The following is a 25,335-nucleotide window of genomic DNA, read 5'->3' on the forward strand; positions in this document are numbered from 1 at the left end:
TTTCCAATTGCTTATTATTTTGTAAACTGCTATTTATTGAATGTAAAAAAGGAGTAAAAAGAAATTGAAAGATATCTACATGCACAACAAGTAATTAAGAAGTTCCTTAAAAACCACTGAAATTCAAGTATTTAACAGAAGTGATGTATGTTTTTACGACAAATAGAAATCTATACATTAAACTTTCTAGCTTCCTGTACTTCATTATGCTTCTTCTTGTCCTGTTTCAATGTCTGGAAATAGCACATTCCCATGAATCTCTGTGTTCTTGGGTTTCTTTGAACTTGATGCAAGTACAATGGACATGAGTGTCTTGTTTGCAATCTTTTTGTAGAAGCTTTTTGCCTGCTTTGTTACAATCTCTCTGTATTCATTCAAGTGAGATGTAAGGATTGCATTTGAGTATTTCACCCTTAATCTTTCAAGTTGTGCTCTCTGTCCCATCTGAAATGAACAAAAAATAGTAAAAAGGTTAAAATAATTGCATAAATTATATGATAATATAATGTGAAAACCCTTTAATTTGCAAGTACCTTCTCTGCTTTAAATCCAGTATTCCAGGTATTCTGTTCACCCATATAAGTCTCCATATGTCTCATAAGAAATATCCCACAGTCTTCATAATTCCTTAAAGTTTGCCACTTTAGTGCTGGGTAAGTAGGCTTCAGCTGTTTTATTTTATCAGCTAGAAGCACTAGTTGCTTTTCTTCCAAGTATGTTACAAAATGTTTCTTCTGTCCAATAAAAATTATATAAATAATCAGATCACATTTAATTATATATTAGGTGAGAAAAGTAACAATGCATTTAAATACAGTTTTTAGTGTTTTTACCAGTAGCTGAACATCTTTTCCATATATTTTGGCAGCAGATTTCCCTAATCTTATATTGTCAAAAACTTCGAAAGCCTTGTTCTTGACATTGAAGCATAGCAGATAATAATGTTCATCAGCCAAAACTGGGAAAAAGATCTACAAAAACATAAATTGAAGCGATGAGAATGTAGCATGTAGAAAAAAAATGTTTATATAGTACCGGAAACTATCATAACTACCAGGTCGCACTCTTCAATTTTCTTGTCAGGGTTTACTTCAAAGAAGTGTTGCATCAAACCTTTGAAAGAGTTATACTGATGCTTGTCATCTTTTTCATTGTTTAACGGCACATTCTGCAGATTTTCAAACATTGTGAATATGTTAATTGTATAAAAAATATGAATTTAGTTGGATATTAATTGAACACACACTCGATACGGTATAGAGTTTACCGAGAATGCAGTGTCAAAAAATATACGCAATGGTGATTCAGGTGCTTTGTATTTTTCTCTGTCATTCAACAATGTTGCCCAAACATCTACCAAGGAGTAATATAGCTTTTCCTTTGCTTTAAAAGTCATCATGTGCTCGCGAATGCAAAACTGTACACCACATTTGAAAACATGCTCCCTAATAATAAACATATGATGTTAGAAACAGAAAATCATGGTGTAGTTGATTCGTGTTAGTATATAAAGTAGTGGTAATACTTACAGTGGGTCTTTGCCTTGTTGAATTATCCATCTCCATGTCGAGTACTCTTCAGTTGAGTATTTTGCATTAAGGTCGACATTTCTTTGTACATATGGTGATAGATAAATTGCTGCAAGTTTGGTTTTTCTCTTTGGCATTTTATCTTGTGGTAATGGGGTCTGAAACATACTTGGATGACTGTCCCCATTAGTATTTGGTTGATCTCCATGGTCCTTGTTTATATCTTTACATACTTCCAACACTGGATCACCTTGGTCATGGATACCTAACGAGAATTTAGGAATAAAAAATTCATCATCCAATGCTTCTGCGTCCCTTCTTCCTTGTGAAGAATATAGATACTCAAGAATTTCTGCCTGGTCTATGACGTTCTGATCTATTACATCATCAGAGTCAAATTTTTCACCAAAGTTATCAACATCATCCACATTTCCACCTATAAAAAAGTTATAATTGTACACATTAGATGAGTTGTAGAAGTATAATAAAAAAAGGTATGACAGTCATAAAAAGGTTGCACATTTTGAACCTTTGTTGCTGGTGTTTTGAGGTTGCATCCCTCCATCTTCAGGTGCACCTTCACTGTTTGACGCGTGTGTTGTGCTTGGTAATGTCTTTATCAACTGATTCAATACTAACTGAATTTCTATTATATCAGGATCATCAGGAGTCATGAGTGCTATAGCCGATTCATATTCTTTCTTGTATGCTTCAATAGCGTCCCCCAACATTGACGCTTTAATACTTAATCTATCAAACCAATCATGTTGTGTTTCTTGTTCTTGTTCTCTTGTTGTTGGAGATGATACAGTGGCCTCTTTTTCTGCAGTTGATTCAACATTTTTCCCTTGTTCCTAATATGTAGCAAGATTATGCTTAATATCTTATGCAAATAATCTTAAAATATAAATTTTTATTAAGTGCTTTGTGTATAATTTTAAGTGCTTTTGTACATAATTTATAATTAAGTGTTTTTTTATACCTCTAAGTGTTTTTTTTTTTGTGTATGCCTAAGTGCTTTGTGTATGAAAATAAGTGCTTTGTGCATATTTTTAATTATTTTGGTGGATTTTTATTAAGTGTTTTGTGTATATTATTAAGTGCTCTGTGTCTACATATATCAAACAAAGTTGAAGCGTAGGTAGCATACTTTATCATTTTGTACCCATCTAGGTTTGATTATGTCCCCTCTTCCAAAAACTTTTGCCTTCAATTCTGCTGCCTGCCTTTGCTTAAGTGCTTGTCTCGTCCATCCTTTGAATGCTGGGAACTGTCTTTCTACATTTTCAGCACCTTTGATGGTAACACGATCGACATAGAATATCTGTAAAGATTTAAATAATATCAGAGAGCTTGTTGATATCAAAAAATAAAGGAATTTCGTAATTCAATGTTGGGGAAGTGTTTTGCATACAGTGAGAAAAATTATTGGTCCTGTAAAGAACAATGAACGGTTCACTTCCCAATTATTGATGGTCTTTACAAGGCTGTTGATCAACATCTCTCCCCAATTATATTGAAAGCATTCTTCAAGATCAATTTCATAGTGCAGTATATCCCTGAGTAAGTAAGAAGATATGTTTCGTTCAAGCAACATGTTGGACAACATAACCATGAAATTTAGCTTGAACATCTCATCTGCCGCCGTCATTCCTTTCATTATATCAATAACTTGTTGAGGTCGCACATTGTATGGATTTGATTCTGGAAATTGGGACGTCCACAAATTTTTCTTTGCTGCTGTAGTTGCATAACTAAAACTTCTTGTTCCAACAGGTAGTCCCAAAGTTTCATATACATCCTTTTCCGTTAGTTGGAGTGTTCCATTTGGAAGTTTTAAGGACTGAGTAACCTGATCAAATGATTTGAGCACATCATATGCTAGTCTGTTAGGTATTTTATCTAATGTGAAGTCTAATAAGGGGCCAAAACCAGTTTTTCGGATCCACTCCTTTTGCTCTTCAGAAAGTCCTGAAATCATGGTTGTAAGATTTGCAGGAGAGTTTCTTAGTTTAAATGCTTCTGTTATGTTTTGTTTTTTCCTTCCATTCTCTTTTTCCTCCTCCTCCTCATCATCATCAGAATTATCTGATTCCTGCATTAAAATAAGAGGAATCGAACAAAGCATCAAAAATTAAGCTAATATACTCTTACAATTTTATTAGTAAAGTGACAAAGAAAAATCACTATTCAAAAATGTTATATGTTAAATTTATTAAACAGTGCTTATAATGTATACCTTTTCTGGAGTGTTCTCTTTATATTTCCGTTTCTTATGTTGCCTCTCTTTATTGTTTTGAACAGCTTCCTTTGTCTAAAATGGCAAAGATGTTAATATTTTATTTCAATAAAGTGATAGTAACACATTTTAGAAATAACGACGAGCAAAATATTGAAATGTAAACAATATAAACAAAGCTACATTATATTTTGGTTACATTAAATACTGAAATGCAAACAATATAAACAGAGCAAAATATTGAAACACAAACAATATAAACAGAGCAAAAGTGTAGATTCATGATTCTTTACCTTTTCTTGTCGTTGTCTCTTTTCTTTGATTTTCTTGCGTTGATTGTCTAACTCGTTTTGACTGGGCTCTTTTGCCTAAAAAATATTAAACAAAACCAACACAACAACATTAAAAAATTACATTAAATTAGTAACTAATGCAGGATGAAATATCACATATAATAAAACAAAAACAGAAACATCGCTGACTAGTTTGTTAATTGCCTTTCTTTTCTTTAGTTGTTTCTTTTGTTCTGCTTGTTTTGGCAACTGTCCTCGTTCCTCTTCCACATCACTTCCCTAATTAAAAAAATAATAGTCACATGGTCAATTTTAAATATATAAAGTTTATTGAAATCATGAATTACAAGAATAATACCTGAACACCGCGCTTGTGAATGATTGTTCTTTTAAGTTTCGTTGCCCTTTTCTTAAGTCTATTTCCTTTTTCATTCCTCAAAGATAGTGCTTTCGGAGTTAATTTTGGATTGTCTGCGGAAAATTTTGATCTTATTTCTTTGCGCACTCCGTCCTCTGTTCGGAGGTTTGTAGTATAGGGCTTTGATTTTGTTTTTGGTACTGGTGTTTCGAAGTCGTCATCATCACTGAATGATGGATTCCTCATTGTTTCGATATTGCATGGAGCAGAAGATGATGTTGTTGGAAAGCTTTTTTTCTTTAATCTTTTGCTTTGCCTTCTACTGGATCCTGATACAAGAAAATATATCACTTAAAATCACGCACATGTAGCACATAACAACAGATTAGATACCTTGAGTATTTAATATTTATTTATTAAATATTAAGTGCTCTGTGTGTTAATTTTAAGTGCTTTGTGCATATTTTATAAATCAGTGTATTTTTTATACCTCTAAGTGTTTTTTTTATGTATAATTAAGTGCTTTGTTTATGCTAATAAGTGCTTTGTGCATATTTCTAATTATATTGGTGGATAAAACAGTTCAAAGAGCTTGCAATCAAGAGAACAACTAATTTCTTAGAGGTAACTTATGTATTTATACAACTACATACATGGTGTTCACTTAAAACCTATATCTAGCAACAGAATTATATAATGTATATCTGATTTGTGTTTGATCTGTCCACAAAATGCCAAAAGTACAATATAGGCACAAATCAGTGAATAGGTTTCTTACCTTCCATATGCATATTACACACGAAAGACCTTGCTTCCCCTTCACTCAGTGAAACCTATCAACCATGAAGAAGCACTCAATCAATCCAGAGGCATTATACACAAGCTCTGATACATAAGTTCTCAAGATACTAAAATGCACCTGTGCAAGTGGAAAAACTATAAATACAACAGATGAACTAGTCCTAAGAAACATAAACAATATTACACACACGCTCTATACATAAGTGCTCTGATACTTAAAGTTTTGAGTAAGTAAGGTTATGAAACAAAAACGCTCACCTGAGCTTTTTGATACTTCAACTTAAACAACTTAACTTGTGGAAATCACTTTTCTTCTTTTTGAATGTGGATATATCTCTCAGGGGCTAGAAACATATATATCCTACTATTTCAGATCACACTCCCCCTCAACCACATTTCCACTTTAGCAATTTGACAAAAAAAAACACCTCAAATCAAATGCAAACACAGGAACAAAATTACTGTTGCCTTCACAAATCCTCTGAGCACTAAACTACAAATACATAATTACTGCTCTGCACATCTTAAACTGATTAAATCATGAACAAATCCTCTGAGCACTAAACTACAAATACATAATTACTGCTCTGCACATCTTAAACTGATTAAATCATGAACAAAACCCTAAGCAACTTTTTTAATTAAACACGTATACAAGTTACTTTCATCACAGTTAAAATCAAAAATTAATACAAACTTATTGATTTGCAAGTGATTTAGTGATATGCACTTCACAAAAACTAACTAAAAACACATGCATACGATATATACAACTCACATACCGGTTTTTTAGTGCTCGAGTTTCGTCCAAGCACGAAATCTGCAGAAAAACAAATTGTCTAACATCAGTGATTCGTAATGATGAATCTATTTACATAACTACTCAAATTTAAAGTGATTCGTTAGAGTAGTGAAAGGAACAATGCGTACGAACAGTCGAACACTTACAAGAACAAATTGAGCAGCGTTGAGGAGCGTTCAACAGCAAAACACGGCGATTGAGCAGCGTAGTTGAGAGATTTTTGTGATTTGGGGGTGATTTGCTAGTGAGAGTTTGAGTGGGTAATGGTGTATGGTTACGCGATTTTAATTTTTAAAAACCGCCGATGCCCAGATGTCCAGGATGTTTATGTTATTGGGCCTTGTTCTAATTTTAAGCCCAGTATCTATTTTTGTTTTAAGCCTGGTATCTAGTTCTCACCACTTAAAGTTCTCATTAGAGTAGCCCTCTATATATATATATATCTATATATATATATATATATATCTATATATATATATATATATATATATATATAGAGAGAGAGAGAGAGTTCTACTCCAACCAAATTAGCCTAAAAACTAAAAACCAATTTCTAGACAGTTTTTTATCACTATTTTTAACTACAGAATTCACTAATTTGTACATAACATATCACTAATTTATATATAGCATATCTCGCGAATATAAATATATATATACACATATATGCAACGTATCATCAACTTCACCCAAACCGTAATAATGGACCTCTTACCACCATAACCAGACAGTTTCATGACTTGCCACCATTGTCTACCATCACCAATAGTCACATACACTTTCCATCATAACTTACAAAAACTAACGACTACTTACCATCATCATACAACTTCTTTTGCCACATCCTACCGCCAAGAACCTTCCCAAGGATTAAATTGATCATCTATAATCGATTATCAATAGTTTAGATAAGTAGATTTTCTCAATTTTGATAATAAAAATCGCCGTTTACATACTGTATAAAAACAGTGATTAGTGCAGTATAAATTAGTGATACCCGTAGTCATAAATAGTGGTAGGGAAACTGGTTTTAGTTTTTATTTTAAGAGTGATTTCTATTTGATCATGAGCCTATATATACATATATATATATATACACACACATATATATATATATATATATATATATATATATATATATATAGAGAGAGAGAGAGAGGGAGAGAGAGAGAGAGAGAGAGATATTTGGACTCAATGGAGACCAAAAACTTTGGAGTCCTTAGAGACTTCAAGATCAACCGTTAAAATAATATGACAATTAATGGACATGATTAAATATTTTTTATCCTGCATTTCTTCTCTTGCATTTCTAGTAATGTAATATTAATAATTTATATTATTCTTGTCCTGCATTTCTAGTAATGTATTATTAATATTCTTGTCCTGCATTTATTGTTTTACTTTTAATTTAAAACTATCTTTATAATATACATTATTTTTGTCCTGCATTTCTAGTAATGTAATATTAATAATTTGTCCCGCATATTTGTGATATATCTAAGTGTTATTTTGTCTTGCAACAAATTCAATTCGTTGCAGGACAATGACAATGAGTTCAGTGCCAATCATAGCAATGTCCAACTACATCTTTATTTTGTATGCAATTATTATTTTGATTTGTTAGGATTTCGGTAATTGAACACCAATTTTATGGAATTATTATCTTATGTTATGTAGGATTTAGAATTTCTGCTTGTTGTTCACCGATTTAGAAGTACATGACAGGATAGGGAGAGAAAACGAATGTGCAGGACAAATATCTGCAAGCACTTGGATGGGTAAGAAATGGATGGCTGTGATTAAATCTCTAAAGCCTCCACAAAAATCAGTCTCCATAGAACTTCTCTCTCTCTCTCTCTCTAGACACACACACACACACACACACACACACACACAGATAGGCTCATGATCAAATAGAAACCACTCTTAAAATAAAAACTGGAAACCAGCTTCCCCACCACTATTTATGACTATGGGTATCACTAATTTATACTGCACTAATCACTGTTTTTATACAGTATGTAAACAATGATTTTTATTATCAAAATTGAGAAAATCTACTTATTTAATCTATTTATAATCGATTATAGATGATCAATTTCATCCGTAGGATGGTTCTTGGCGGTAGGAAGCCGCAAGAGAAGTTGTATGATGATGGTAAGTAGTCGTTAGTTTTGTAAGTTATGATGGAAAGTGTATGTGACTATTGGTGATGGTAGACAATGGTGGCAAGTCATAGAAACATCTAGTAATGGTAGTAAGAGGTCCATTATTACGATTTGGGTGAAGACGATGGTCATATACGTTGCATATATGTGTGTGTATATATTCATATTCGCGAGATATGCTATATATAAATTAGTGATATGTTATGTACAAATTAGTGATTTCTGTAGTTAAAAATAGTGATAAAAAATGTCCAGAAACTGGTTTTTAGTTTTTAGGCTAATTTGGTTTCTATTGGATTAGGATTCTCTCTCTCTCTCTCTCTCTCTCTCTCTCTCTCTATATATATATATATATATATATATATATATATATATATATATATATATATATATATATATATATAGGCTAATGATCAAATGGAAACCACTTTTAAAATAAAAACTAGAAACCAATACAAGTTAGTGATATTCTCTTTAGAATTTAGTGATCTTTGTTGCAAGAAATAGTGAAAACTTGCAAAAATGGCCCAGAATCTCCATATATGTTCCAAAAACTGCTCAAAATCTCCAAATCTGTTCACGTATTCGATTCAGATGGTGGTGACGGTGGTGGAGATGGTGGAGGTGAAGGTGGAGATGGAGGAAGGATGATTGTAGCGAAGGTGTGGGCGGCTTGAAGTAGGGGGTTGGAGCGTTGCCGGAATAGTGGCACGTTTTGAAGTTGAGCCGAGGTGGAGAAAGAAGTATGAACGGGGCTGAAGGAGGTTGAAGCAACGACCAAGATGGGGTTGGTGAAGATGGAGGTGGAGATTGTGTTGTTAGATAAATAATGGAGCTGGAGGTGGAGGGGGCGGGCGGCATAGTGGTGGTGGTCATTATGGAGGAGGTGACGACGGAGGTGGTGGCAATGGCGGATGTGGAGGTGGGGTTGGTGAAGATGGAGGTGGAAATGGGGTTGTTTAAGAATTTAATGGTATTTGCTTTAGGATTTAGTGATATTTCATCTTGGTTTTTAGTTTCTAGAATAAGGAGGTTTCTATTGGAGTAAGACACTCTATATATATATACACACACACACACATATATATAGGGGTGGGTTCTGGTACAAACTTTATGCGTTCAACACATATATAATTTGAGTTTAACATTGTTTTGATATATTTTGTTGAACATGGTTAAAATTATGTTGGAGAAGTACATAAACTAAGTTTTTAATGTAAGAACTAAGTTAAACGTATTATATAACCAATATTTATGTTTCTAGACCCTACCCAAACCCCAGAGGTATAGCTTAAGCACCTCTATAAATATATTCAACAAAATGATAATTAGTGTTCAACGCACGATGTTGAACCCCAGTTACAAATGTGTTGAATGCACGATTTATTTATAAGTTATTTTTAAAATTTGCGATATTTTTTCAATAATTTTCAACATGGATACTTTCTATAAATAAGGATTAACACGTTGTGAGAATAAAAAGAAGTTTGTAAGTTTGTAACTTTAAAAAGTTTTTATTTGATCATATATATATATATATATATATATATATATATATATATATATATATATATATATATATATATATATATATTGGAGTTGTTTCGGTGTAAATACTAATCAACCGACCCTTCCATCTAGGTGTGTACACGGTTCAGGTTGGGCGGGTTAACGGAATTCATCAACCCAAGGAATTTATCAACCCAACCTAATTAATTCGTGTTTCCGAATTTTCAACCCAACCCGAATCGTATAAATTTGTAATCCAAACTAATTTGTAGCACTTCGGTTTGGATCGGTTTGATTGGGTTGATAAATTATATAATGGTTTTTTAGTGTGTGCCAATGGGCACATGCTAAGCGCACAGTTTTATAAGTTTAAGAGATTTTGATTGGCTCTTATATCTTAATAATGGTGGAACCCCTGCATATACAACAATTATACCAATCAAAATCTTCCAAAAATATAAAATTCCGGGCATAGCATTTGCCCATGGGCACACACTAGACAAACCCCTATATAAATAGAACGGAAAATCTGTCAAGTTTTTAAAACTGAAATAGTTTAGTGAATTATTACAATCATCAGTGTTATAAATAGGTCTCTAACATCCAATTTCTTACACCGAAAATTACTTTAACAATCTCGTCAAAGACATAAAATTGAATTTAGTTTTAAAAAACAAGTAGTGGCAGATAATGGACAAATGTATTCATAAATTTAATTTGTCCCGGGACACCCGGGTTCGACTCTAGCTCACCCAAAAAAATATTAGAACAGATACTCATGTGTAAGGCATATAAGCCTAAATTGTCAACAAAAAAAAAAGATAAATTGAAAATCATAGATACATTTAAGTAGCAAGCAAACATATAGTATTCATGTTTGTGTGCTCCTATAGAAATATAGTAATGAATTTTAATCCACTATTCTTATTCATAAATTTAATATCATATATACATTTAAGTAGCAAACAAACTACTATATTGAATTTAAAGAGCACACTAATACAATAAAATCAAATGGACTAAGCTAATATGAGATGGGATGGATAAGTTTAATATATTTTCATATTTTTCAATTGGGTTGGGTTGTATCGATTTAAAAAAACTTAAACTTGTGTTCAACCCAATTAAATTGGATTACTATCTTTTTAATCCAATTATGTATCAAGTTAAAAATTTTGGATTAAATCAGGTCAAATATGATCGGTTTGAATTGTGTCGGTCGGTTTCACCAACACGTGTACACCCCGCTTCCATCAATTTTTTTAAAACACTAATAACATAAATATAATATAAATATGTTAATTTAAAATAAAATTTAACTACGTTATAAAAGATATATGCTAGAAATAATTTTAAAACACATATTTATAAATAATCATTTCTAAATCAGTGTTGTAAAAAGCGGGAATCGGACTTAATCAGTCGAGTTGTGGAATTAGGATTAATCGAGGATTAATTGAATTGATCGGAATTTAATCAGATGATTAATGAAATAATCGAATATTTAATGAATTCGATGAGATACGGATCATGAATTAATACCTGATTAATCCGATTTATGCTACAGAGTTTCCAATAAATATAAAAATAAACCCTACACTCCCTCCCGCAGCCCGCAGCTGCTCCTTTTTCTTTCCTTCGTTCACAGCCGCAGGGGCTTCCACCGGATCTCTACCAGTGGAAAGCCCCAAACAGTATTTATTTTTTTGTTTTCTCCCTTCTTTTAATAAATTTTGTTTTTCCTAAAGATCTTTCTTGTTAGGTAAGATTGATCTAATTTTTCTTAAATTTTGACATTAGTTTATTTTTCGGATCTATGGATTCAAAACCTTTTCCGATTTAACCTTCTTTTTCTTAGATCTCAATTTCACGGAACTGTGGATTTCTCGTTCTTCCAGGTGATTTTATTCTATAAAGTGGTCCGAGTTATTCTGTTTTGTGGTTTTGTTCCCCAGATCTAGGGATTGTCTTGATTTAGTTGGTATTTTATTTAAGTATTTGCAGATCAAAAATTGCTAGCTTATCACGTTTAGTTCGTGTTTGATCTTGGTTTTTTATGTTGTTTCACCGTTTGTGTGAGTTTTGTTATTTTCTCACCATTTGTGTGAGTATGATGCTTGATTTAGTAATGAAGGTTGTTAGGGGATTGCATTCTCAGTCGATAGTTCAAACTGGTTGTGGCGGAAGCGAATGTGGCGAAGTATGTGTACATATCATCTTCAACAAATTACGTGATTTTATCTCCAAGAAGAATGGATTGATCAGTGATTGTTTTTGTGTTTTGTTTGTTCGACACGACTGTTTATGTAGATGCCGTATGGCTTTTTATTATTGAATTAACTCATTTATCAAAAAAAAATTATCATTAATCCAAACTCCAAAGCCAATACGGCAAGAATATTGTTATTTTACACCAACTATGAGAAAGATTGTAGAAGGGGGGGGTTGAATACAATCTTTTACAAATTTAAAAGATTCAAGGATGATACACTAAAACACAGTAAACAGAAAAACACCAAGTATTAAAAATACGGGTGGATTGAATGATCCACCCGTGAGATTTTATATAGAAGAATCTGTGGATTGTTTACAATTCGCACAGCTGCTGGTTCATCACTCAACAAGTTCTAACTCTCAGATTTTTCTCTCAAGTAATTTGAACAAGTTCAACTGATGCTACTAACTTGGTTATATACTCCAAGTTTTACAAAGCTTCTAGCTAGAATACAAAATGCACTCTAATCTAAAAACAATGCTGCACAACTTTGTCTTATGCATGCTTTCTGAGATGTCTTCATCTTTGACCATCATCTTGATTTGATCCAGATTGCACTGCATGAGATAAGTATGTTTCTGCTTCTTCTTTATTTTCCTAATTAGGCTTCCATGTCTATTTTAGTGTAATTCGATCCATGTGATTTGTCAGACTTAAGCTCTAGTCACTTTCAACTGCTCTTTGCTTCATCAGTTGAAAGTTCTGGTTACTTTCAACTGCTCTTGACTTCATCAGTTGAATGCCCGGCTCATCAGTTGAATGAATTACAAACTTCATCAGTTGAATGCTGTTCCAGTCTCATCAGTTGAATTCCTCAGCATCATCAGTTGAACACTTTGTCTTCAGTTGAATGCTTGATTTTCATCAGTTGAAACATCATCCAGTCTTCATCAGTTGAATAGTTACATCTCATCAGTTGAATATCCTTCACTTAGATAAAATTACATGGCATTGGATATTTACAATTAGCCATCCTATTCTACCCATCCGTTGATAATTCCCAAAGACAAGAAACATAACAATTACAACTGAAATTTGATAAAGGTTCTAAGTAAGACATGTTACAAAATGTTTATGTTATCATCAAAAATTATTGATTCCTAACAATCTCCCCCAATTTATGACTGGAGAAGATGCAGACATAAATTCTACACTTGATGATAACAAAAACATTAATAAAATAAAATGCAGAATTTAAATACAAGAGTTAGAAAAGATTACAGATGATTATGCTCCTCTAGACTGAGCAGTTACTTGTTCCTAGAAGATCTTCTTCTTCTGGACTTAAGTTTTTCTTCAAGAATATTAATTTGCTTCTGAAAGATCCTGTAGAACCATTCTTCATCACTATCTTGTCTGTTGAGCTTGGATTGGAGAGTCTTCAGAGTATTCAAGCTAGCAACCTTGAGTTGATCTTTAGGTCTGAAAAATCTCCTAACACCTTGATTGTCCCTAAATTCCATAACTGGAGTAGGTTCATGATGAATTTTCTTTCCAGTGTAGGGAATTTTCAGCCTTCTTTGTAGACTAGCATCTGAGTTCCATTCCTTCCTGATCTCAAGGATTCTCTTTAGTACCATTTGCTTTGCAGGTGGTGTAAATCCTCCAGTCCTCTTCATAGATCCATATATTTTTGTTAGAGAACTGAATCCCTCAGAATTCAGAACTCTGTGAAGAGGCCAGATGACATCACCCTTGTTTTTGTAAGAGAATACCAATCTTTCAGGTAACTTTGAAGTTGCTTCTATTCCTCTTACTTCTTGAAGATCATCCAGCTCCAGATCCAACTCAGAAATTTCTTCAATGTTAGCAATGATGAGATAGTCATCAGGGTTCTCAGGTTCTTTTGGAGGTTTAGGAGGGTTAGCCATCCTTTTAGCCACAGATTTGACTTTCTTCTTTGGCTTGGAAGGTTCTTGAACAAGAAAAGCTGGAATTGGGATATCTTCCAAGTCAACTGGCTCCTCCTTTGGCATTATTGGCTCATCATGGAAGTTGACATCTGGATGTACCACTGTGGTGTCCTTGATTGGAGAAGAAGGCTTTGAGATAGGCTTTTCTGGCACTTCTTCTCTTCTCTTGGCTGCCTCAGGCATCTTAGTCTTAGATTTGACTCTCTTTTTCTTTGGAGAAGATTCAAGAGGCAATCTTTCCTCATTTAAAAGCTCAGCTGCCAACTCCTCTTCCAGCTCAATAGCATACCTTTCATCAACCTCTATTTGATTTAAAGTGAGTTGGGATTCAAACTCCTCTTTTTCACATTCTCTGGCCACCTCTTCAGCTTTTGCAAATGAGTAGTGAGGATGGCCAGTTCCAATAAACAGCTTCTGGCCTTCTCTATGGATGATGGCAAAATGAGCCTTTAAGGCCACATCTGCACAGTCTTTATAACTTTTGATTTCTTGGCCCAAAAGCTTGTATTCATTTTTGTCAGGCCTGGCTAGTGGAAAGTAGATTGAGCTTGAGTCTTTTCCAGGCCTGGAGTAACCACAATTGTTTGGAAACAGAATTGGCTTGAACTCATTCAAAAATGATGGCTCACCCTTTTCTGTCTTGGAGGGAATAACAATCTCAGGTGTGATTACCCTGAGAATTGTGGTTGTGGTTGGAAAAGAGATTTGAGCTGTGGTGGCTGTAGAAGATGTAGATGATTTCTTGCCCAATTGAGCCACTCTCTTTGCAATGGAGTCCAATTCTTTCATCCTTTCAATCTTTTGCTTTTCCCTTTCAGTGTGGAAAGGAGGAGGAATTTGACTGATCAATTCTGCAGGAGTTGGTAATTCTTTCTCCCCCTTTTTGTTAGCAGCAAGTGTAAGGGATGGACTGGGAAGAGAAGCACCAGAGGCAAGAAGAAGATGTTGAAGGAGTCCAGTCTGAATTCTTTGATGCTGCAACATCTCATCCATTCTAGAGTTTAAGATATAGACATTGCCTTCCAGAGCTTCTACTTGCTTTTCCAATTGCAGTTGTTTTTGCTCAGAACCAGAAATAGCTGATTTGACCTGAGCTGGAAGCTTTTCATCAATTTGTTTGGTCAGATCAGTCTTAACAGAGGCAATGAGACAATTGAGATGCTCTATCTCTTTCTGAAAGTGGAGAGATTGATATTTGTGAAGCTTGAGGTTTTCCAGAGCTTGACTGGCAATGGTGGCAGAGATGGCTTGAGAGGAGGATGAGCTTCCAGGTTGTGATTGAAGAAGAGTGGAGGCTTGCCTTTCCAGCTCCATGCTAACAACAATTGCATTGGCAGACTGCATGGAGAGCCATGAAGGCAGAGAAGTTGTAGGTTGTTCACCAAGAGATTCCTCAAGAGCATCATTGAGGTCTTCATCACTATCATCATACTGAAAATCATCTCCAGCATTGGCAGGCAGAGCTGTAAATGCCTCCTTTGCTCTAAGCATGGAAGATGTAGTGTGAATCAGATTAAGGTGCCTCTCAGCTGCTTGATTATCCAATCTTGCAAAATCTTGAATGGAAGACATTCCATGAGTAAAAGTCTCAGGGTCTAGTGAAACACTATCCAATATGGATCTATATTCAGCTTGAATCTCTTGTTCACTAAACCCTTCATTGACACCTGCATTTCTCTCATTATCTCTCTTTTCTTGCATCAAGGGCTCCCCTTGGCTCACCACACAACTCACCTCTCCCTCACTTACCCTTACTAAAGGGTCACTCATATCCTCTCCTTTTTCCTGGCTAGAAGAAAATGCCAGACTCTCCACACCCTCTCCTTTTGCCAGCTCACTAGGCTGCCTCTCCACTCCATAGCTCACTCCACTCAATCCTAAAAGTGTTTGTGCTACCATGTGATCAACTGCTGTAGAAGAAGGTAAAGTAATTGAAGTAGTAGCAGTTGTCAACTGATGAGAGACATCAGTTGAAACATGAGTAAAGGAGGCATTCAACTGATGAGAGCTGTTAAGCAGATCAGTTGAAGGACAAACACTTGTCAACTGATGAGAAAGATCAGTTGAAGAAAATGAAGAAATAGGTTTAGAGGCTGTGATAGTTGAGTCTGTGGTGATTGATTTTAATGGTATATCCACAGAGCACACTTTCACAAAAGAAGGAATTGGAAGAGAAAGATCCAACAAATCATCAAAGTGATGATGATCAATCTCAGAGGGGGACTTCTCCATGAAATCTAAAGATGGAGAATTTACAAGTGTGGTGTGAATCAATTCCACATCCACAGAAGAGGTTGGGGATTGTGTTTGAGTTGTAGAAATAGTAAGATCATGAATATGGGTAATTGGATTTACTGAAGAAGGGGGCTGTGACTCCACATTTATTGGAGTCACATCAATCTGAATTTGAGAAATGACAGGAATACATTCCTGTGTGTGTGCAGAGTGCTTTGATTCATCACTTCTTTTCTTCTTTCTCCCATAGGCTTTAACAGGTGAAGAAGTGGTGTCCCTCCCCCTTTTTGACTGTGTCCTTGGCTGAGGACTGTTTTCAATAACAACATCCTTTTGGGAGGATGCTGCTAGGGATGTGCTTAAATCCATATTAACATCTACAGTCTTTTGGGAGACTGCAGAGTGGCTAGGCTGGTTAGCACTCACCTCTCCATCCTTATCCTTAGGGTTTCTTTGATGATCACCCTTTCCCTCCCCCTTACTTCCTCCAATCACACTCCCCTCAGGCTTGTGTTTCTTAGTTTTTACAACAGATGCCTTTTGGGAGGCATCTGAGGTTGGTTTAGAAGACTTGGTTTTAGAGGGTTTTGCTACTTGTGTAGGCTGTTGATGGGCCTCTTCAACAGCCCTGATAGCAGAAAGCAAAGAAGTTGAGGGTTGAGAGAGAGTAGTAGGAAAGCCATGTACCTCTTTGTGCTTTCCAGCCTCCATTGTTGGCAGGTACACCACCTCCAAGGAGGGGTATAAATTCATCCTAAAGAGGTCTTTAAAGACTCTCTTTTCCTGCACAAAACTGGGAAGCTTGGCTTCCTTGTTAGTAATAACTAGCTTATCATTGAGATGATTAGCTAGCATCATAAGAAATCTGACATAATATATATTCCTAGGTCTATCAGTTTTATCACCTAGTTTCTCCCCAATTTCTTGGATCATCAAACCACCAAAGTTGAAATATTCATTAGTCAGGTACATGTAAAGCATTTGTAAGATCTGGGAAGTAAGAGCATTGAAATTACTAATCTTACCAGAAAATGCCTTAATAAAAGCATCACATAAATAACTCCATTCTCTCCTAAGACCCCTTCTTTCTATTTTACCTAAGGCATCAGTTGGCAAAACATAATTCATGGCATAAAGTAAATTAACCAACTGATTATCACTAGGCAAAGATAAAACAGTATTTTCAGGAATCTTAAAGCATGCTTTCATAACATCAGCATTAACAGAGTAAGATTTATTATTGACAGAGAAAGTTAGAGTTTCATGCTCACTATTAAACTCTGCAGAGGTCCACATTTCCTCAACTATTTCATGGTAGATGATGGGAGCTTCAGTCATAGCATAAGAGAGCTGGCTTGACTTGATGAACTCCATCATCCTGTGATACTCTTTCTCCTCCACAGCCTTGGTATCCACAAATGACGCAAAGTTGTTCTTCTCATAGATAAACCCACTTGGTGCAGTGTACTTCTTCATTGGTGCCATTGCAGTTACAGAGAAAGCTTGAAGAAGAATTAGAACTTGTTTTTGCACAGAGAGAGAAGAGAGCTTTGAGAATTCGAAAGAGTAAGATGAAAAGAAATGAAAATAGATTAAAACACTTAAATACTTTCTCAGAAAATTGCTGTGATTGGCTGAGAAATTACCGTTGAGAAGAAATTACTCTTATTGAACTCTACAAAAATTACACACACGATCGTGTGTATAAAGTAGGTGAGAGACAAAAGAAATTTCAACGGCTCAGATCTGATAATACTTTCAACGGATGAAATAAGCGCCTCTTTAAACTTCCTATTCAACTGATGAAGATCAGTTGAAGGCGTCTTCAACTGGTGTCATCAGTTGAATGAAAAACAGCGCAGGAGGATATTGTGTCAAACATCAGTTGAAACAATTTCACTAGTTCATCAGTTGAAATATTATAGATTTTATCCAGAATTATAATTAATTCAATTTTGATAAATCAAAATTAATCAAATTCTGGCTGCCAAATTACAGAAAAATTCACTCTAAATTAGGAGAAATTTAACATACCTAATTTACTCACCAACCTTGTGAATGTGGATTCATCAAGAGGCTTTGTGAAGATATCTGCAATTTGATCTTCACTTGGAACAAAATGCATTTCAACAGTACCAGCCATCACATGTTCCCTTATGAAGTGGTATTTGATGTCAATGTGCTTGGTTCTTGAGTGTTGTACTGGATTTTCAGTTATAGCAATAGCACTGGTGTTGTCACAAAATATTGGGATTTTTGAGAGGTTTAATCCATAATCAAGTAATTGATTTCTCATCCACAATAATTGTGCACAACAGCTTCCAGCTGCAATGTACTCAGCCTCAGCTGTAGAGGTTGATACAGAATTTTGCTTTTTGCTAAACCAAGAAATCAGTCTGTCACCAAGAAATTGACATGTGCCTGTTGTACTTTTTCTATCAATTTTGCATCCTGCAAAATCAGCATCTGAATATCCAATTAGATCAAATCCAGAGTCTTTAGGGTACCAAATGCCAAGATTTGGTGTTCCCTTAAGATATCTGAATATTCTTTTTATAGCAATAAGATGTGATTCTTTAGGATCAGATTGAAATCTAGCACAGAGGCATGTAGAAAACATAATATCTGGTCTACTAGCTGTCAGATATAAAAGAGAACCAACCATGCCTCTATAATTAGAGATGTCCACAGATTTCTCATTAGGACTTAACTCTAATTTGGTGGCTGTTGGCATGGGAGTCTTAGCTTCTTTGCAATCCAATAAATCAAACTTTTTAAGTAGATCATAGATGTACTTAGTTTGATTTATGAATATACCTTCCTTTACTTGTTTAACTTGTAAACCAAGAAAGTAGGTGAGCTCTCCCATCATGCTCATTTCATACTGACTCTTCATAAGATTAGCAAACTTCTTGCAAAGTTTCTCATCTGTAGAACCAAAAATTATATCATCTACATAAATTTGAACCAGAATAAAGGCACCATTTACATTTCTGTAAAATAGTGTTTTATCCACAGTTCCTCTGGAAAAATGATTATCTAATAAGAATTGAGACAGAGTGTCATACCATGCCCTTGGTGCTTGCTTTAGTCCATAGAGTGCTTTTAATAAAAAGTAAACATACTCTGGAAATTCTGGATCTTCAAAACCAGGAGGCTGACTGACATATACCTCCTCTTCCAGTTCACCATTTAGAAAAGCACTCTTGACATCCATTTGATAAACTTTAAAGTTGGCATGAGCAGCATAAGCTAGGAACATTCTTATTGCTTCCAGTCTTGCAACTGGTGCAAAGGTCTCATCAAAATCAATTCCTTCAGATTGAGAGTATCCTTTAGCAACAAGTCTGGCCTTGTTCCTGGTGACAACTCCATTCTCATCCACCTTGTTTCTGAATACCCACCTTACTCCTACAATTGTTTTATTTTTAGGCTTAGGCACCAGCTTCCAAACATTGTTTCTCTCAAATTGATTTAATTCTTCTTGCATAGCAAGAACCCAATCAGCATCTTTGAGAGCATCTTCTATGACTTTAGGTTCATCCTGTGAAAGGAATGCACTGTACAAACACTCATCTTGAGTTGCTCTTCTTGTTTGTACAGATGCATTTGCATCTCCAATAATTAGCTCAAAAGGATGATCCCTTGTCCACTTTCTTTGTGGTGGAAGTGATTGTCTTGATGATGTGGCTTCATTGTTGAAGTTCAGGTTTCCATGTTGGAAAGCTCCCCCTAAATTTGACATCTCATTATTTCTAGACTGATTGAAACTTTGAGACATTCTTTCAACTGATGATCCTTGAGGTGTTTCAACTGATCCCTCCAATGTAGTTTCAACTGATGCTTCAGTTGAATTTCCAGTTGCAGTTGTTCCTTGCACTAGAGAGTCATCAGTTGGAATATTAATTCCAGGATTAATTCCAACATTTTGAATAATGTCATCATCATCATCACTGTCATACAGATCACCTTCACCTTCATTTTCAAATCTGAGATTATCATGAAATCCTTCATCTGAGAATCCTTGAATCTTCTTATCATCAAAAACCACATGGATTGATTCCATAACAATGTTGGTTCTCAGATTATATACTCTAAATGATTTTCCATCAGAGTATCCAACAAAAATAGCTTCATCTGCCTTGGCCTCAAATTTTCCAAGATTTTCACCTTGATTTCTTAGAACATAACACTTGCATCCAAATACATGAAGAAAGCTAGTTGTTGGCTTCTTTCCTTTGAAGAGTTGAAAGGGAGTTAGATTATGAGGTTTGGTAATTAGTGAAATGTTTTGAGTGAAGCAAGCAGTGTTCACAGCTTCAGCCCAAAAATAGGTTGGAAGTTGAGCTTCATTAATCATGGTTCTTGCAGCCTCAATAAGAGTTCTATTCTTCCTTTCAACAACACCATTTTGTTGTGGAGTTCTTGGTGCAGAGAACTCATGAATAATTCCTTCTCCTTCACAAAATTCTTTCATCACAGAATTCTTGAATTCTGTCCCATTGTCACTTCTTATCCTTCCAACTTTGACATCTGGATTGTTGTTTAATGCCTTGATATGATTGATGATGATTTTCCCAGCTTCATCCTTAGAATGCAAGAAGAAAGTCCAAGTGAATTTTGAAAAATCATCAACAATCACTAGGCAATATTTCTTCTTTGAAATAGACATGATGTTGACTGGTCCAAACAAATCCATATGCAAGAGCTGAAGGGGCTTCACAATTGATGAAAGAGTCTTGCTTTTGAAAGAGCTTCTCTTTTGCTTTCCTAGCTGACAGGCTCCACAAAGTCCATCTTTTGAGAATTCCAGCTTTGGTAGACCTCTTACCAAGTCCTTCTTTACTAACTCATTCAAGGTTTTGAAATTTAGATGAGACAATCTCTTATGCCATAGCCAACTGTCATCTGAGCTTGCTTTGCTGAGAAGGCAAGTGATAGATTCAGACTTGACAGAATTGAAGTCAGCTACATACACATTTCCTTTTCTTTGTCCAATCAGAACCACATTGTTGTCATCTCCTTTGGTGACAACACAGGCTGCAGGAGTGAAATTGACTTTGTAACCTTTGTCACAGAGCTGACTGATGCTAAGCAAGTTGTGCTTAAGACCAGACACCAATGCAACTTCATCAATGATGACATTCTCTTTAGCAATCAAGCCATATCCCATAGTATATCCTTTGCTGTCATCTCCAAAGGTAATGCTAGGGCCAGCTTTCTCCACAAACTTTGTGAGCAGGGAGGAATCACCAGTCATGTGCCTGGAGCATCCACTATCCAAGTACCACAAATTCTTCTTGTGGTTTCCCTGCACACATTTCACAAACAGATCAAGTTGATTTTGGTACCCAAATTGCTTTGGGTCCAGATTTGTTAGTCTTAGCAACCTTTTCCACCTTCTCAACCTTTTCCTTGGATTGAATAGGTTCAATCTTTGGTTTTGGTTGAGAAACTGGAATATCAACTTTGTTTTCAAACACAGGCCTTTGAGGCATGCATACATTGTTCATTCCATGCAAGTTTGAATGAAATTGAGGCATGTTAAAGGCATTGAAATAAGGATTGAACATATATGGCATGTTAGGCTGAGAATAAGGATTGTGAGGCAATAAACCAGGCATCATATTCATAGCAGATAAATTCATGTGAGGAACAGATGTCATAGGAATAGGCAAAGACAAATTAGGAGCAATCACAGTTTTACAATTAGCAGATAAATGATTTACACTACCACACTTACTGCAGGTTTTCCTAAGAGCACTAGCATGGGGAGTGTAATTGGTGTGCTTGTTAACTCCTATTTTGCCATTTCTATTTCCTTTCTTCTTTTTAGTCTCCTCAGATTTATGCTCACTAGTATCCAACTTCTTCTTGTTCTTGTTACTAGAATGAAGAGTGTTATTAACACTATCACTGGTCTCAGAAGAACTATTCTCACCTTTAACAAAATTCTTTTTAACAGGACCATATTTCTTGTTAAGCTTCTTGAGAACATTCTTGTCAACTGATGAGTTTTTGTTCAACTGATGACTCTCATCAGTTGAGACTTTGTTCTTCAACTGATGATCATCATCAGTATTCTCATCACCTGAACTGTTCTCAGATATCTTAAGCACTTTCTTATTCCTCTTCCATTCATTCTCCACAAAGGTTTCTCTGCCTTGCATGTTAATGATATTGGTGGAAACATCTCTACCAGATTTCCATTTGGCAATGATCTCTTGTTCCTTATCAAGCTGCTTTCTTATGACCTCTTCTCTCTTCAGAACAACCAAGAGATCATCCTTGGCTGTCTGACACTCAATCTTCAGCTTCTCAAATTCAATAAATTGAGCTTCTAAGGCACTGTTTCTATCACTAAGAAAGGTGTTAGCTTCCTTAATTCTACTGTTTTCCTTAGTAAGAGATTTTAAAGAAACATGCAAATGATACAGTTCAGTAGACATTTCATTAATGGTAGCATTGCATTCATCTTTAGTTAACTCAACTAGGTTTGTAGTGAATACCTGACTACTGCTTCCAGTGTTTTCTTCTTGATCTGTGGAGTTGGCCATTAGAGCTAGATTGACAAACTCCTCCTCTTCATCAGAATCATCTCCAGCTGCCCAATCATCCTTTGTGATGAATGCTCTTTCCTTTTGTTTGAGAAGTTCATAATATTTCTTTTTGTAGTCAATGTTTTCACTTGACTTCTTCTCAACTTTAGGCTTTCTGCACTCATTTGCAAAGTGACCTGCATTCCCACAGTTGAAGCACTTGAATTTTGATCTGTCTACCATGCTTCTATCAGACTTGGGATTGCCTTTAAAAGATTTTGCAGAATTAAAATTCTTTTTGAATTTCAGTTTGGAGAATCTTCTTGACAAGAAGGCTAGATGCTCATCAATTCCATCACTTTCTTCACCAGAGTCAGCTACTTCTTTCTCCTTTCTTCTTCCTTTGCTTGACTCTGAGCTCTCCTCTTTGACCAACTTCTCAGTTTCTTCAACTTGAGACTTTCCCTTGTCCTTGACAGTGTCCTCCAGAGATGCAACTAGAGCCACAGATGAATGCCCTTTCTTTTGGCTTTTCTCAATCTCTTCATCTTGTTCCATTTCAAGCTCATAAGTCTTTAAGGTTCCATACAGTCTCTCTAGAGTATAGTCTTTAAACTCTTGTGTGTTTCTGAGAGAGACTGTCATGGGTTTCCATTCTTTGGGAAGAGCTCTTAAGAATTTCAGGTTTGAATCCTTAACTTGATATACTCTTCCAAAGAGCTTTAGACCATTTAACAGTTTTTGAAATCTGTTAAATGTATCACTCAAACTTTCACCAGCCTTGAAATGGAATGACTCATATTGTTGAATCAGAAGCTGCATTTTGTTCTCTCTTACTTGCTCATTCCCTTCACAGATGGTCCTGATGGTGTCCCAAACTTCTTTGGCACTTGTGCAGCTAATAACACTATCAATCATTTCTTGATCCAAACCATTGAACAGAAGGTTCATGGTTTTCTTGTCCTTGTGCACCTCCTCAGTATCTTCTTGAGAATATTCATGGACAGGTTTTGGAATCATCTTACCTACCATGTCTTCACCATCAGCTCCCATGCTTGTGCAGACCTTCATGGGGACATGAGGTCCTTTTTCAATGCAGTTCACATAGCTTTCATCAATGGACAACAGATGCAGATGCATTCTCACTTTCCAGTGAAAATAGTTGTCTTTGTCAAGAACAGGAATCTTCACTCCAGCATCCTTCTTTCCCATCTTTCTCTAGCAGTGTTGATCTTTTTCCCTGTTTGTTGGGAACCTGGCTCTGATACCAATTGTTATTTTACACCAACTATGAGAAAGATTGTAGAAGGGGGGGGTTGAATACAATCTTTTACAAATTTAAAAGATTCAAGGATGATACACTAAAACACAGTAAACAGAAAAACACCAAGTATTAAAAATACGGGTGGATTGAATGATCCACCCGTGAGATTTTATATAGAAGAATCTGTGGATTGTTTACAATTCGCACAGCTGCTGGTTCATCACTCAACAAGTTCTAACTCTCAGATTTTTCTCTCAAGTAATTTGAACAAGTTCAACTGATGCTACTAACTTGGTTATATACTCCAAGTTTTACAAAGCTTCTAGCTAGAATACAAAATGCACTCTAATCTAAAAACAATGCTGCACAACTTTGTCTTATGCATGCTTTCTGAGATGTCTTCATCTTTGACCATCATCTTGATTTGATCCAGATTGCACTGCATGAGATAAGTATGTTTCTGCTTCTTCTTTATTTTCCTAATTAGGCTTCCATGTCTATTTTAGTGTAATTCGATCCATGTGATTTGTCAGACTTAAGCTCTAGTCACTTTCAACTGCTCTTTGCTTCATCAGTTGAAAGTTCTGGTTACTTTCAACTGCTCTTGACTTCATCAGTTGAATGCCCGGCTCATCAGTTGAATGAATTACAAACTTCATCAGTTGAATGCTGTTCCAGTCTCATCAGTTGAATTCCTCAGCATCATCAGTTGAACACTTTGTCTTCAGTTGAATGCTTGATTTTCATCAGTTGAAACATCATCCAGTCTTCATCAGTTGAATAGTTACATCTCATCAGTTGAATATCCTTCACTTAGATAAAATTACATGGCATTGGATATTTACAATTAGCCATCCTATTCTACCCATCCGTTGATAATTCCCAAAGACAAGAAACATAACAATTACAACTGAAATTTGATAAAGGTTCTAAGTAAGACATGTTACAAAATGTTTATGTTATCATCAAAAATTATTGATTCCTAACAAATATAAAATGAAGGTAAGTTTGCAAAATTACGACAAGCAGTCTCTCTCGAACTGAGAAGTAGTAGTGGTGAAGTGGATAGACGAGAGAGAAGAGATAATTATTTAGTCATGAAAAATGAGCTGTAAAATGAACTTTCAAGTAAAAGCTCCCAACTTTATGAGCTTATAATGATAAACACATACTCCCTCTGTTTGTGTTTATTAGACGTTTTAGAAAAATGCACTTGTTTGTAATTATTAGTCGTTTTCAGTGTTCAATGCAATGTCAACTATCTCATTACTTAGTTGCCCTTATTTATTGTCTATATTTATAATTAGATGTTACAAATGGTGTGTAAAATGAAGGGACATGAATGTAAAATAGTGCCTTCTTAATGATAGTTTAACCATTCCAATAAATTTTCTTAATACCTGTGCAACA

The 25,335-nt window shown here is 35.2% G+C and overlaps 1 protein-coding gene across 1 annotated transcript; it reads right to left on the reverse strand.

Annotated features, from left to right (window-relative positions):
• Positions 1 to 80: 80 nt before the first annotated feature.
• Positions 81 to 6,466, reverse strand: LOC108225702 (uncharacterized). The gene is made up of 16 exons (XM_017400632.2): positions 6,169 to 6,466; positions 6,003 to 6,040; positions 5,198 to 5,252; positions 4,420 to 4,748; positions 4,266 to 4,340; positions 4,062 to 4,136; positions 3,769 to 3,843; positions 2,944 to 3,624; positions 2,680 to 2,853; positions 2,059 to 2,383; positions 1,530 to 1,965; positions 1,268 to 1,445; positions 1,055 to 1,168; positions 834 to 971; positions 534 to 734; positions 81 to 444 (listed from the first exon to the last, which is right to left on the reverse strand). The coding sequence occupies exons 3-16, from the start codon at positions 5,208 to 5,210 to the stop codon at positions 205 to 207; spliced, it is 3,054 nt and encodes a 1,017-aa protein (XP_017256121.2). The 5' UTR covers positions 5,211 to 5,252; positions 6,003 to 6,040; positions 6,169 to 6,466; the 3' UTR covers positions 81 to 204.
• Between the last annotated feature and the right edge of the window lie 18,869 nt (positions 6,467 to 25,335).

This window comes from Daucus carota, chromosome 6 (genome assembly GCF_001625215.2).
Source record: "Daucus carota subsp. sativus chromosome 6, DH1 v3.0, whole genome shotgun sequence".
NCBI lineage: Eukaryota > Viridiplantae > Streptophyta > Magnoliopsida > Apiales > Apiaceae > Daucus > Daucus carota.

What these genes read in the sequence shown, in the direction of transcription:
- LOC108225702 (XM_017400632.2), bottom strand. An exon ending in AGAGACAACGACAAGAAAAG is followed by an intron (nt 3,844 to 4,061) that starts GTAAAGAATCAT and finishes TTGCCATTTTAG; the next exon opens with ACAAAGGAAGCTGTTCAAAA. An exon ending in CAACAAGGCAAAGACCCACT is followed by an intron (nt 1,446 to 1,529) that starts GTAAGTATTACC and finishes GTTTATTATTAG; the next exon opens with GGAGCATGTTTTCAAATGTG.